We start from the raw sequence: 12676 nt of genomic DNA on the forward strand, positions 1-12676 counted from the left end.
TATTACAAGGAAAAAATGCTATAGAAAATTCGTTAAGAAGTGAAAGTATTTTGAGCAAATGATCGCCTAATTTCGCGATACATGGAAATTTTTTTGGTTCACATAAATTTGTTTTCATAAGAAGCTGGAAATTTTTTTGGGAATCATTTTGGGTTAATATGATCGCTCAACTTTAAACGATTTTTTAACATAAAAATTCATAAAAAACTGCTTAATTTCAATTCTTAAAAAAATTGATTAATTTCTGAATTTCAGTTTATTGCAATTTTGATCGTTTTTAATTTTAGATTTTGGATTAACTGCTATCTTGTTTCTTAAAATGATTTTTGTGACTTAGGGAAAAATCAATCTATTTAATAAAACTCTACTTATTACTCCTGTTCTTTAACAACATTTATTACTATTAGTACATTTCTGTGTTTTCTTTTTTGGGCTTTCTTGGGGTTAATTTGATTTTCATGACACGAATTTTTTTAGAAAACATTTTATAAATTATTGACTTTTTTAATAGTCAAGGTTTTTAACGTTTTTGAAATTTAGAAGGAAAAGGAATAAGACAAACATTTATTCTTTCAATTTTATTTTGTTAAATTGAATTTCTAATAGATTCAGATTGTCTATTACAGAACTTTAGCTTCAAGATTATTATCTTCTTTTGCTACTGTACTTTATCAGCTTCAGATAGTTTTTATTTCAAAACAACAAGTCTTAAAAATATTATAATTTCAAATTGATTGGACATATTGTTATAAACCAGACTCAATACTGAAAGTGAAGTGTGCATTCTATTCATTTTAATGAAATACTTGTGAAATTTCTCTTTGAATTATTCACTTTTTAATTGAATTTGATGAAATAATTGTACTGTAATTTATTAAGATAAAATGAATAAATATTTATCTTCAATAATGCTTATTGCACTGAAAGAAACTGTTTTCATAGTCAATTTTGATATTAAAAGGAAAAACTTTCAACTATGAAAGTTTCCAATGGCTTCTGCAAACAATGATAAAATAAAAATCGTGCAATGAAGGTGAATTTCACATAAGAAGTTTTTATCTAGAGGAAACATTTGGTATTTATATAAATCTACAATTTAAAGATAAAAGTGGCATTAAACTTGAAAATATATTGTGGTTATTGTGGTTATTGTGTTTACTGTTGAATTTAGTTTGATTTTTTCACTACAAGTGTTTTTCGAATTGTCTGTCAGTTTGATTTTGCTCTTATTTTGCTTTTATCTTGCTTTCACGACATGAAAAAATTCACTGGATTTGCAATGATTATGACTAAACATTTCCAGTGAATGTCATTTTTAATTAATTATTATCTTTTGCCTCAAAATTTAAGTTCAGTTGGTTACAGCTTTTTAATATACCCATTTTAAACGATTTTTATTGATTGTTTGAAAAAATTAACATCATAATGATATTTTCATACTGTAAAAATCACGAATATTATCGATTGGTTAACTACTACAACCATTGGTTTACAAATGCAGCCATCAACCAAAGTCAGCAATGACAAATAATTGAATTTCAAAAAGATGTTTTTTTTTTTTTTTTAAGTTTTGTATTTGGTTTTTAATACAAACTCCATTTTCATACTTTGAGCGTTTTCAACGTACCAAAAACCAGCAGAATTTGGTGTGGATGAGGAAGCAGTTCCGGAAAATACAGCACGGACACGATTTCCGAATGCTCTGTTTGTAAAGTACACGGCCGTATCCGACGCCGCTCTCCGTGCTTTTTGAAAACACGGCGATGTTTGGAAAAAAGTAAACACTACAATTTCGGTTTTATAAAGTAAAATCATTTATTGAGAACGAAAAGATAAAAGGGTTCAAATTTTCATTTGAAAGAGAAGTTTTTAAAAAGCAAAGATAATTGTGGTTAATTAGCATCCAGAAAAGCATCCAGAAGACCATTCAGCAAAGCGACACAGCGTTGCGCTTTGCACTTTTAATGATTGCAGCCATTCTTGCAACAAGAGCAAACATTGCAGGATGATTGATTGCCAGAGCAGCATGGACAACAAGTGGAAGAACAACCCATTTTGATTTTAATAAAGTTGGAATTGAAGATTAGTAGGTAGACACAGAAGTTAGATTTGGAGGTTTTGTTTAAGTCACAGACGTTGATGATGAACAAATCTCGAGAAAACTAGCGAGATTTGATCACCTTTTTATATTATTTGGTTGAGTCTATTCTTTTCAAAAAGATTTATTATTTTCCTATGTCTCCTTTGATAATAAATCTGTACTGATACTTTGAGTTGTTTTTTTGATAAAGGTTCTCTATGGGTTTTTTTTCGCTGAAGAATAGGCTTTTTCACCTTTAATTTCTTTTCAATTCAATACAAAATAATTGCCTACAGTGCAACTTTGACGAATTAACCGATTTGTTTAATATTAATAGTTTGGGAGTACATTTTCTGACTTTTCAAGGAATTAACAACCTAAATAATATCTAAATTGCTAACCAGAAGGAAATCTTAACAATTAAAAACGAAAAGTCTGTTCAATTTCAGCTTATTTTTTTAATGCAATTGATTGGAATAAACTCAAAATAAACTCAAAATAAAATAATTTAATTTAATTTAAAAATTATTAACTCATCTTCATAAAGCTCCGAAATTTTATTCTTATATTATTATTTATAATTTCAGATGGTTGATTCTGCTTCTTAACTCTTTCTTGCTTTGATTTTTTTTTATTCATTAACTTAATCACTAAATCATTCTCTAAATTATTCCCACAAACTGAAAATTTTGAACCGAAAGGCATTTTTAATTGTTTTCTATTATAGTTCTGGATTTACCTCTGTTTCTATAATGTGTTTGAAGGAAGTTTTAACTGCGCTTTCGATTTTTTTTACTATTATTCAAAAATAATTGCTTTCTACAACACAGTTTATTCAAAAGCCACATTTTTCTTTGGTTTAATTCTCAGAAAAATATTTTTCAGAATTTTTCTATATGATGAAAATTGAAGATTATTCTTTGAAAATGGAAATTAAACTGAATTATCAATAAAATAAAACAGTCTGAGAGATTTTTATTTTCCTTTTGAATTTTTTGTTTAACTGACTTATATCCAAATAATTCTTTTTATTCTTTTTATTCTTTTTCGATAATAGTTGCTTAATGACCTTCAAACGGAAATGTAATATAAACTATTTCATATTTTTGTTCTTGAATATAAGGAGTCAAATTTTAATTTTTTATGGTATTTTCAAGATGTTTCCCTTTTTCAAAGATCTTTGATGCTGTTAACTACTCAATTTATCAATTTTTTATTAAACAAAAATTTAAACATTACCGTTAAAACTGTTTATTATTTCTCAACTTGCCACCAAACAAAAATATCAGCTTAATCATTCCTTATAACTGCATCAATACAAAAAAATGTTTTATTATGCAATCAATAATCGATATACAAGAATATTTTACTATTTTGAAGTTTATCAAATTGTATTTTAACAAAAACTGAAAATTAAAATTGAAACTCAGTAGTCTTATTTTTATTTTGAAAGGTTTCATTGGTTGAAAATTTTTATTAGAGTTGATGGTTGATAGAAATACAAAGTTATTACAAAATTATTACAAAATTATCTATTGATTTTTTATTTTGTTTGTATTTTTATTTGTCAAAATAGATTTTTTAATAATTTTGACGTTTATTGATCTTATTTTATTGGCTAATATGATCAAATTTTTCATTTTGATGTTTTAAATGGATTTTCGCCAGTCTTATTGAAATGTCTAATGTTTGGTTTAGCATTAGAATTTTTTTTAACTTTTTATTAAAAACCTATGCTTTTTACAATGAATATCAATCAAATTTTCTAAGATAGCTTACGAAAAAAAGCAACAAGAAAAGTAAACAATTCGTGATTATCAGTTTAGTAAATTGAGTGTTTATTCAAGTAATAATTAAAAAAGAAAAACTAAAGACCAATTTAAGAGCAATTAAGATAAATAAAATAAATGAAATGAGAGAAAAATACAGCCATTTCAAGTGAGACAAAGAACTTTGATTGGCCTGAATAGTTGTATTTTTTTTAACAAATTTTATTTTAAAAGTTTATTGTTTCTGCAAAGGAAAAAAAAGGAGGAATAAAAGTGGAAATTAAAGATGTAAATCAATTTTTCCTTGATCTTAGATTTTTTTTCTTTAATGAGTACATTTATTGCAGCCATCTTTGCAACAAGCACAAATATTGCAAGCAGCTTGATTGTTAGAGCAACAAGGGCAACAAGAAGTACAACCCATTTTCAGAAATAAAATAGTTAATTTAAAATTGATGATATGGAAGAAATTAAATTGATATTGATGATAACAGTGATATTTAAACAGCAGTATTGAATAATAAACGAAGGAATAAAAAACGGTGAGAAGTGGGCAATATTTATATGGTTTTTTTAATGATTTGAGTTATTTTTGCAATTTCTTTATCTATCCTTTTTTATACTGCTTGGTCTGTTTTGAATTAGATAAAAAGGAATTGGTTTAAGCTGATACATGACTGGAATCACTAATTTAATGAACAGAAAAAGAAAAAAAGATCTAAGATCAAGATATATTATGATCTCCTAATAAATTTAAATAAATTAATTTGTTTAATGAAGATTATTGGATGTTATTGATTGTAATTCCCTTGCAGAAGCTACCGGTTTAGGTTTACGAGCGTTGCCAACTCAACACTAATCGCTCAATAAGATAGTGGTAATACTTCTCCATTTTATAATCGTCATAATTATTATTATCCCTCTATCGTCAAAATTGATTATTCTTCTAGTTTAATGCTGAGGAAAAGATTAATAACATAAGAGATTAGTTTAAATTTAGACTTTGTGGATTTGATATTATCAACCAATGGAAACTTCTGGGTGGGATAAGATTCCCTAATTCTGAAATTGTCTATGATATGATTATCAGACTATCTTTTTAACACAAGCAAATTTGATATTATAATTAAAAGTTTTTTGCTGGAGGCCATCCATAAGATGATTTGAATTTAAAATGAATTCTCAGGGGGGAGGGGAAGGAACCTTTCTAGAGAACAGAAGTGGATTTCTGAAAGCTGTAATCATAGGAAATCAGCACCAAGGTCCTCTGAAGGCATGGGAAAGAAGTAAAGAGGCAACAGTGTTGTTACAGATGTGGACTGAGCAGTTCTTTTGAAGGCTGTTGGTGGTGGAAAAAACAAAGCATTTGGAGGAAGAAAAGGGCGAGGGTGGGAGTATTTAAACAGTCTTCTCACAGCCCTGGCACCCTCAAGGTTATGGCTTGAGGTTATGGCTTTGTGGTGTGGTGGCCTTGTTGCTCGTGGTGTGGCTGCTGCTTCTGCTACTGCTTCTGCTGCGTGTGCTTCCAGACAGGAGCACTGGGTTTCTACAAACCTGTCCAACGTACAGATGATGGTCGTAATAGTAAATATATAGGTTTATAGGTATATATACCAAGACAAAAACAGGCATACTGAATCATGACAATCAAATACACAAAACAATAGGTCTTTTGATGCTCAGTGACTATTAGACCCCAGCCTGTTCATTTTCCTAATGATTATTAGCTTAGTCCATTGATTTTTTTGTATGTGTCAATCTTGTCCCTCAATAATTCAGAGTTATTTTCTAACCACCTTAAACTATTCAAATGATTATTCAATAGCTTGATAATAGATGATAGTTTATATCCATTATCGCTTCCATTATCCCTCTCGTTAGTTTGGCTTTTATGTACTTGCAGTAAATCAGACTTATCATTGCCTGGTTTCTGTTCATCCTTATATATAGATTTGTTGAAAACATCACTTATATCGTTGATGTCATTGATTAACACTGTCAAGTCATTGCTCAATTCATCTAAGTGCTCATCTATCAAAATTGCATTATTATATGATTCCTCTCGTTTTCTGTCATTTGACAAGTTCACATTACTGTTATTATTATTGTTCCCCTTATTTCCGTTATTCAAAATCAAAATGTTCTCTTCACTATTCGAATAGATAGAATTGATTTTGTCCTCATAGTAATCAAGAAACTTTTCAATATCATCTTGTTGTTTTTCCAAATACATTAAATTGGAATTTATTTTATTTTGGCTTTGCTCTGCTTCCACAATGTCAGCAAACAATTCAGACAATTTTTTAGAATTCTCTGTTAAGACCTTATCCCAATTATTAACATCTGCAGAATAATTTTGGTAGAAATTTTGGCAAGATGAAAGTTTTGTAGCCCAAATTTTGATTAAATCTTGGATTGTTTGATTCTGTAGCGAAATAGGGTCTGGTGCAACAGAGATAGACTTTGTGCTAATGATTTCATTACCGTTGGTCTTCAATTCGTTGGACTTTTGTTCAGTCTTGTTTTCTGTCTGTGATAATGAGGTTTTATGATCCAGTTTAACTGATGAATTACTTTCAGGTGAAATTTTGGATCCACCACTGGTTGTCTTGGATGAGGAATCTTCCTTTTTGGAATCACCCAAATTGAATGTAAAACCACCTGAAGTTGTTTTATTTGCAGAAGAATCTTTATTGCCACCAAACAGAAATCCCCCAGTAGAAACAGTTGGCTTGGGATTGGAAGCATCCATTTTATTGGTAGAAACATTAGTTGAGCTGGGGTTTGTCGAGTCATCTTCTTTACCAAAACCAGAAAAATTGAAGCCACTTGAGATTGTTTTTTCAGCTTCCTGTTTCTTTGTATCTCCGGCTAAGCTTCCAAAATTTGTGCTGGAACTTTTCAAAGGTTGAAAGGAGAAAGGAGTTGTCTTTGGCTTGTCACTATCAGTATTTCCAGAATTATTAGCAGTTCCAGTCAAGTTAAAGGAAAGTGAAGGAGCACTTTTATCTATTGTTTTAGCAGAATCATTGTTTGTATTTATATTTGTAGTATTTGCGTTGGAATTTGTGTTGGAATTTGTGTTGGCATTTCTAAAAGAAAAGGCAGTGGTAGGTTTGGGATTAGAACCAAAAAATGAAAATCCACTCGTTTTATTTGAATCTCCAATATTTTCCAGTGGTTTAGATGTAGAGGTTGTACCAAAAGAAAAGGCTGGGGAATCTGAATTTGCATTCAAAGATGGTGCATTGAACAATGATTGACCCTTAGAATTTTCAGAACTCTTTTCATTACTTGAAAATGAAAACCCAGTTTTTGCTGGTTGAGATGGATTAGTATTAGACCCAAAAGAAAAACCTCCACCAGAAGCGGTTTTATTTTCAAGGTTGTTTCCAGCTGTAGAAGCTTGAGAAAATAAGTTTACGCCAGTTTTATTTGTGCCTAGATTAAAGCCAGTATTTGAACCTGTTAGTGGATTAGTTGCGGTAGCGTTGGTGGAACCCGTATTAAAAGAAAAACCTCCAGGGGTTGAATTGAAGGAACTACCAGTGTTCGTTCCAAATGAAAATGTGTTTTTAGTGGACAAAGAATTGTTATTGATATTATTATTATTGTTATTATTATTGTTACTATTATTATTAGTGCTGATGTTAGTGCCATTGTTGTTTGCACCAAAAGAGCCAAAATTAAAGGCGTTGGAAGTCTCGCCAGGCTTTTTGGCTGAAAGCGAGAACGCCCCTGAGTTGTCTCCAAATGAAGAAAACCCACCAGACAGCTTATTAACATTGCTTCCAAAATTGAATCCACCGCCTAATGAACCAGCTTTATTGTTGCTGCTGTCGCTGTTATTAGTCGCAGCATTGGTGTTGGTGTTGGTGTTGGTTCCAGATCCAAATGAAAACGCATTTGTGTTTGCAGTTCCCCCAAAAAGACCAGAAGATTGAGGCTTGTTACTGGAAGAGTCCTTCAATGTTCCAAAGGAAAAGTTATTGCTCATTTCGATTAGTTGGCCCAGTAATTGAATTGTGGTCAATCGCTAGAGAGAAAGATGAATTGATAACATCAAAAATCTTTATACATTTATTTTTCATTATTTTTCTCAGCGAGATTGGCGAAATCCCGCCAGGGCGCGAAGCGGGATTCTGTCGACCACGCTCTGAGAAGAAAGAGAGGAAAGAGAAGAATGAAGATTATATATAGGAATGGGAACTTGCAGAAAAATATGTGCTCGGGCTCAAGAACGAGAAATATAAATGCTCACAGGCCTTTGCCAACACAAACAACAATAAACAAAAAGTAACAAAAAGTAACAAAAGGTAACATAAATAATCAAAAACCAAAAATATCTATCTTTAATCAATACTGTCAGCAGGGCGTATCACCATCTCATAATCTCAATTAGATTCTTACATCAGATTCTTCGATAATGCCATTTCTGACCGCCCATTCGGTTCCACTTAAGAAAACACCATCAGGGTCCTGCTTCCTTCTTATTTGTTGATACATTTGTAGCTCTTCGCCAAACCATTCATTCATTTTACTTGCAAACCCGATCATTTCTCCATCTTTATACTGTTTGCTGTTTTTTATATTCTGTTCTTGTAAAGATTTAGGCAAATATGTTTCAGATCCAATGAAATTTTTAGCCCAATGAGGTTTACCACCTGCTGCATCCAATGTGTCCTCGAAAATCTTAAACCACTTACCAATTGGCACTGATGTTTTAAATGGTCGATACATTGTTACATTAATATACAATGTTAATTGAGAATTAGTAATATTGGTTTGATCGTCCTCATTAATCATTATTATTGAGCTGGAATTTACATCTTTCTCTAGTTCTTTTTCCATGCCTTCAGTCTTGGTATCCAAGGAATTATAGTCCTCCTCATAATTTTCTCCTATGCTTTCAACATTTTTCTCGCTAATAAATGAATACTCAGATCGATTATCATCAATACTTTGATTATCTTTAGTGTAACTAAATGATTCTTTTTCTTTTTCTTTTTCTTTTTCTTTTTCTTTTTCTTTTTCTTTTTCTTTTCCTCTGGCACTTTCAGTTGTTTTTTTTTCAAATCGTTGATTGTCACGATTAATAACTGAAATATCTTCATTGGAACTATAATTCAACAATGGTTTGATGTAATTCAACTTTGGTGTATTATCTAATAAGGGCCTCAAATTATTTCCAGGAATTGCACCAACATCTAAATATTTTCTTTTGCTTAACTCAATTGGATCTGGTAAATTATCACTAGTAACAACACCACTAAATGTTGTATTGGAACATCTTACTTCAATTGGAGCATGAACAAAAAAATCATTCTTCAATTTTGCTTGTTCAATTGAATGATCCAATGATCTCAAAATTTCAACACCATTACTTAATGGTGCAGCCCACTCATTAACATATTGACTAAAAAGACAATCTAACCAAAATCCATCTGTTGAAGTCTGAACAGCAACGTCCCCGCCATTTTTTTCTAAAAAGGTTTCAGTTTTACCATATTGTCTATTGAAAACAAAATTTTCAATAAATGGAGTAAGCTTGGGGTAAACGTGAACAGAAAACCACAACAAAGTCTCGTAAAACAATCTTCCAAATTTGGTTCCATACCACGATTTTCTTGGATTTGATAAAGGTTTATTTGATTTATTTCCTCTCCAAAGAATACATTTTTTGGAATAAGGAAACCACCAAATCCGAATGAATTCAGAAGACAACCAAATTGAATCCCAATTTAATAATAACGTGTTGAAATTAATTACTTGTTGAGTGGATTTGATCTTAAATGCCGGTATAGTTCGAATAGTTACTTGAACAATAATCCCAATTTTCCCTAAACTTAATAAAGATGCTCGAAATAAGTCCTGGTTTTCAAGAGGAGAACATTTAATTAAATCACCTTTGCCATTAATTATTGTTAAATCTGTAATTTGTTGAGAAATTAATCCATGATATGGAGAGGCTCCATGAGTCCCAGTACTTATCACACCAGCAATACTTTGATCGGTAATTGATCCTAGATTTTGTAGTGCCAATCCTTTTTCAGCCAAAAAATGATTAATTTGATATAATCTTATACCCGACTCCACAGTGACATCGGTAAATTTTTTAGAAGAATGAGGTGAAATGTTTAAAATACGATTAAATTTATCCAAATTAACCAACCAATTTTGGGAATTTGTCATTGTTAAATCGGATGGAGAATGACCAGAACCAACAACCATTATGTTTTTTTTAAATGATCTAGCATTCTTAATCAAGCTAATAATTTCATCAAGAGTCTTTGGCTGAAAATAAATCTGTGGATAGCAAATGAAAGTCCCTGCCCAAGTTCTATGAAATAATTTTGATACAGAAATATTCTGAATATTCTTTGGCAAGAGGTCAACTTCAAACTCCTCTTTTGAAGAGTCGTCTGATTTCTTAAGCCTATTGGGGGAAGACATGAAGTGTATGTTGAATGTTTGATATTAATAAAAAAAAATACTCTATAACTGAAAACTATTAGCCACTTTTATCAAATTTTGAATCAAATAGTGACGATAAAAGATAAAAGAAAAAAAAGCTACCAGCTTTGGAATCTAAGGCAATTCAAAATAAAAAAAGTACCCTATTGTAATCGATACAGCTTCAAAATAAATAATGCTTTCAAACGTTCTCTTTTTCTATCGAATAAACGAAATTGAAAGAAACAGTTAAAAAAATAACATCAGATCTGGTTAGTAATCTTAAAGTTAATAACATTATATCATTGGATTCAAAAGCAGATCTTCAATTCGCGTCCACGTGATGTGTTTTACTACATGCACATGTATGCACATGTTGTGGCAGAGCCCACGCTGACGGTACTACCCAGTTGTGTGATTTCTCTCAACACCAATTTCAACAGAACTTCTTTGATGAACAAAACAGCATTTTTCATAGCTAGAAAGGTTGGCTTTATTCATTTTGAAAGAGTATTTGCAACTTGTTGGCTCCATTTTCATTTCTTTTTAGGCCTTTATCATTTGCTTTGCGTTTAGTTTTATTTCCTTTCCAAAAATCCCGTTTAGCGAATTTTTCATCAAATTTCTATGGGGAAATTTTGAGTATTAAATATTTTTTTCGCTTTCTTGGTCAATCTTTAAATATTCCTTTTCAGATTAAATTTTTTCAAATCAAAAAACTCATTTTCTATTGAACTTTATAGAAATTCAGTTATTTTCATTAAAACCTTTTTTCAAGAGTGCTAAATCTCATACTGTTTGTTTTTTTATTAAGAATGACTGGTCTAGTTTCTAAATGGGCTGATGAAGAGCCAGAAGTTAAACCTTCTCAACCAACAAGATCGAAAAACAAAATTAACGAACTGAATAACAGAATCAACTTCAATCAAAATAAAACCAACTTCAACCAAGATACCAAGTTGGATTCCAAATGGGCTCTTGATGATTCAGACTCTGGCTTTAGAGGTTCTAAAAGTAAGCCAAAAAAAACGGACAATTCTACTTTTCATTCAAGTACAAAGAATTATTCCAAACATCAAAATAACAAACAAAAAAAATTGTTTAAAAATAGTGAAAATAATCAGAAAAACCAAAAAAGGTATATTTATAAAGAAAATTATGATTCTTTTGAGGCAACAGAAATTCCCGATACACCAGAAGAATCAAATACAAAGAATTCTACATCCATAGATTTATCCAACAACCCATTAGCAAAACTTCTTGGATCTACAACAAATGATTTCAAGAGAATTTCTTTATTAGATGATACTGAAAACAGGATTGATATCAATAATAATAATGATGATAATAATAATAAGAATGATCAACACGAAACTGTTAATAACAGTGACTATGCCGCTGAAGATAATCATTATAACATAAATACTGGTCATAGTTTAAATTATAATAAAAGTAGACAAAATATAAAAAAAAACAAAAGAAATAATAGAGAAAATCGAGAAAATAGAAATAACAAAAACTATAATAGTAGTAATAGTGATATTCTAGAAAATAAATATAAAACAGGAAGCGGTGAACATGAAATAAATCCACTAAGTAAACTGCTAGGGTTACTCACACCTCCTTCATCATCGTCATCTTCTGGTCAATCATATTCTCCATCAGAACGTACTAATTTGAAAAAAAATAAATCATTTGAAACAGATTATCAAAAGAACAATTTTCGAAAAGATTTGCATCGAACTTCTTCAAACGGGCCAACAGATGAAAGTGAAAGAATCATGGGTTTAGAAAGAGAGCTTGAAAAACAGAAGCAAAAAGTAAAACTAATGAACGAAGAAATTAAAAGAAAAGAGAGAGAATTGATTGAAAAAGAAGAAAAAATCCAAGAAATAGAAGCAGATCAGGGAGAAAAATATCTCAACCTATTTATGAACAGCTTCGACACAACAAAAAGTTGGGCTGACTGGGCTGAAGAAGAGGATCAGGAATTAAACATGAATAACAAAGCACGCTGATTTATTGTTTAAATTTATAAACATTTAATTTTTCAATTAATTTTTTAATTAATTTTATGGTTATTTTTATGATTATTTTTATGATTACTTTTATGATTACTTTTATGATTACTTTTATGATTATTTTTTATTTCAGTCTTTTTAACATTATTTTTATTTCTTTCATGGCGTAGATAATAAATAATTTAAAGTTCAGGATTGTATAAGCAACAATAGGAGTTACCATAAACTTGGGTTTATGATCAGGGCTCTTTTTTAGAGCCCTTTAGAGGTACCAAATTTGAATTTTCAGAATGATTGATATGATAAAAGGCAAATTTAATGTCTAATTCAGAAAAACAGCAACGCGAGTTATT

At 30.3% G+C, this 12676-nt stretch overlaps 4 protein-coding genes across 4 annotated transcripts; 1 reads left to right on the forward strand and 3 right to left on the reverse strand.

The window, feature by feature from the left end:
• Positions 1-2608: 2608 nt before the first annotated feature.
• ASCRUDRAFT_82672 (uncharacterized protein) lies at positions 2609-2785 on the reverse strand (the record flags this gene model as incomplete). Its single annotated transcript, XM_020194761.1, has 1 exon — positions 2609-2785. The coding sequence occupies one exon, from the start codon at positions 2783-2785 to the stop codon at positions 2609-2611; it is 177 nt and encodes a 58-aa protein (XP_020044818.1).
• Positions 2786-5605: 2820 nt separating this feature from the next.
• ASCRUDRAFT_21115 (uncharacterized protein) lies at positions 5606-6265 on the reverse strand (the record flags this gene model as incomplete). Its single annotated transcript, XM_020189670.1, has 1 exon — positions 5606-6265. A coding segment is annotated over one exon (660 nt), but the record flags the coding sequence as incomplete, so codon positions are not given.
• A 1982-nt stretch (positions 6266-8247) lies between these two features.
• On the reverse strand, positions 8248-10302 carry ALO1 (D-arabinono-1,4-lactone oxidase; the record flags this gene model as incomplete). The annotated part of the gene is made up of 2 exons (XM_020194762.1): positions 8248-8665; positions 8981-10302. 2 exons carry the CDS (start codon positions 10300-10302, stop codon positions 8248-8250), a joined length of 1740 nt encoding a protein of 579 aa, XP_020044820.1.
• A 490-nt stretch (positions 10303-10792) lies between these two features.
• Positions 10793-12519, forward strand: ASCRUDRAFT_77769 (uncharacterized protein). The gene has a single exon (XM_020193992.1). The coding sequence runs from the start codon at positions 11118-11120 to the stop codon at positions 12318-12320; it is 1203 nt and encodes a 400-aa protein (XP_020044821.1). The 5' UTR covers positions 10793-11117; the 3' UTR covers positions 12321-12519.
• The last annotated feature ends 157 nt before the right edge of the window (positions 12520-12676 follow it).

The sequence above is a fragment of the Ascoidea rubescens genome, assembly GCF_001661345.1.
Source record: "Ascoidea rubescens DSM 1968 unplaced genomic scaffold ASCRUscaffold_17, whole genome shotgun sequence".
NCBI classification, from domain to species: Eukaryota; Fungi; Ascomycota; class Saccharomycetes; order Ascoideales; family Ascoideaceae; genus Ascoidea; species Ascoidea rubescens.

Excerpts from the sequence above, each read along its gene's own strand:
- ASCRUDRAFT_77769 (XM_020193992.1), top strand. The coding sequence starts at position 11,118 with ATGACTGGTCTAGTTTCTAAATGGGCTGATGAAGAGCCAGAAGTTAAA.